General features: G+C 59.5%; 1 protein-coding gene across 1 annotated transcript in view; it reads right to left on the reverse strand.

The window, feature by feature from the left end:
• Nucleotides 1-1,667, reverse strand: part of TMPRSS5 (transmembrane protease, serine 5) — a gene marked incomplete at its 5' end in the record, with an annotated part of 2,382 nt that extends 715 nt beyond the window's left edge. The window contains 4 exons of the mRNA XM_010290222.1: nt 73-225; nt 608-750; nt 1,058-1,156; nt 1,505-1,667. Coding sequence (XP_010288524.1) covers nt 73-225; nt 608-750; nt 1,058-1,156; nt 1,505-1,667 — 558 coding nt within the window. The remainder of the gene's footprint in view (nt 1-72; nt 226-607; nt 751-1,057; nt 1,157-1,504) is intronic.
• Nucleotides 1,668-1,670: the final 3 nt, after the last annotated feature.

Below are 1,670 nucleotides of genomic sequence, written 5' to 3' on the forward strand. Positions count from 1 at the left end.
TTAGGATTTGTCTATGCAACATGCGCGACCGTGGGTCAGGCTGAACGTACACCCGCCTTTGCTCCAGCTTACCTCAGTGGTGTGATAAATCCATGGCAGGAGCTGAGCCACATTGGTATAAACCCCAGGGTGGTTGGGTTCGGCACAGCCCCGGCCCCAGCTCACGATGCCCACCAAGCGCCACGCGAATTCATCCTGGCAGACCAGGGGGCCGCCGCTGTCGCCCTGCAAGACAGAGTAAGGACTAACGACGCAGCTCTGCCCCACTGGCAGCCGGGACACGGAGCAGGCTGGCTTCTCCCACGCGGCTTTGTTCCATCAGCCGTACAAGCAGCAGAGAGGTGGGTACAAGAAGCAGCATGTGCCTCCCTGCAAGGCTTCTGCGTTCCTTCTATACAGATAGCCAAATCTCAGCCCAACGCCAACGCACCGGGCGCTGCGGGCTCCACGCTGCAGTGCAAGATGCAACGGGCCCAGCACTACCCCTCACAGACTGTTTACTGCAAGCTATTGCCACAAAACCCAGCGTTTGCTGGAGCACAACCTATCGGTCCTTTCCACACCCGCCACGTGCACTCAGCGTGCGCCAGTCGCTCCCTCCCGTTACCTGGCACGCGTCTGTTCTCCCACGCGCGTAGCCGGCACACAGCATCCTGGCAGTGATCTCGCCCGAGTACATGCACGAGCTATTGCACATCTTGGTGCTGATTAAGGGAACGAGTGCTTCCTGCAGCGTCTCAGTAACCTGTGCTGGGGAGGGAGAAAGAGAAGTCAAGAGGGAAACAAGACCTGCAGGGAGCAAAAAGGAAAGAGCAGGGCATGAGCTGGAGAAGTCAGAAGATAGGGAAGATGGGATTACCCTGTGGGATTAAACACGGCCGGGCCCCCAGCAGCTGCGGATGTGGGGTGCAGAGCTGCTGGAGCAGGGGTGGGATGAACGCAGGAGGTGGCATTTGCAAGATCACATGCGGCATGGAAGGGGCTGGACAGGGCCGGCGGGTCGCCCGGCGAAAGCCCCCCGTCAGTGCCGAGCAGCAGGGACAAGGCAGGAGCTTACCCTGGTCTGGTCTGGTATAGCCCCAGCCGGAGACCCAACACTGTGTGCCCTGGAAGAGGTCCCGGCGGGAGGGCGGCAGACACACGGCACAGATGGCACCTGGTAAGAAGGTGACGGGTGAGTGCCAGGCCAGCGGGGACGGCTTCGTGCTGTGCCGAGCATGAGCAGCCGGGGAAGGGCTGCGGAGCCTGGCATGCCGCAGTGAAAGGCTCTCGGGCCAGGCGCTCTGGAGCCTTCAGCTCCCACGGCCACTCTCCCAGTAATTCACAGCTCTGGCATAGTTCCAAACACCGTGCTGCCATGCACGCTGCCTCCCAGGTGCCAGGCTGGGTATCCTTAAAGAGCTGCTCTGAAATAGGTTCAGAAGAGGCTGGGTTTCGGCCATTGCTTAATTGTGGATACAACAGACACCTCCACAGATGGGAGGAGGACATAACAGCATCTTACCTGAGAAATTCAGGGGGGCTTGGAGCTTCAGCAGAGCAATGTCGTAGTCGAGGCTATCGTCGTCATAAAGCGGGTGGTAAATTATTTTCTTTACCGATACCCCAGCCTCCTGCTTGATCGAGCCGTGGGTGACAATGCCTGCGAAAACCAGCCAGGCGGAGGCTTG

The sequence above is a fragment of the Phaethon lepturus genome, unplaced genomic scaffold (assembly GCF_000687285.1).
Source record: "Phaethon lepturus isolate BGI_N335 unplaced genomic scaffold, ASM68728v1 scaffold49046, whole genome shotgun sequence".
NCBI lineage: Eukaryota > Metazoa > Chordata > Aves > Phaethontiformes > Phaethontidae > Phaethon > Phaethon lepturus.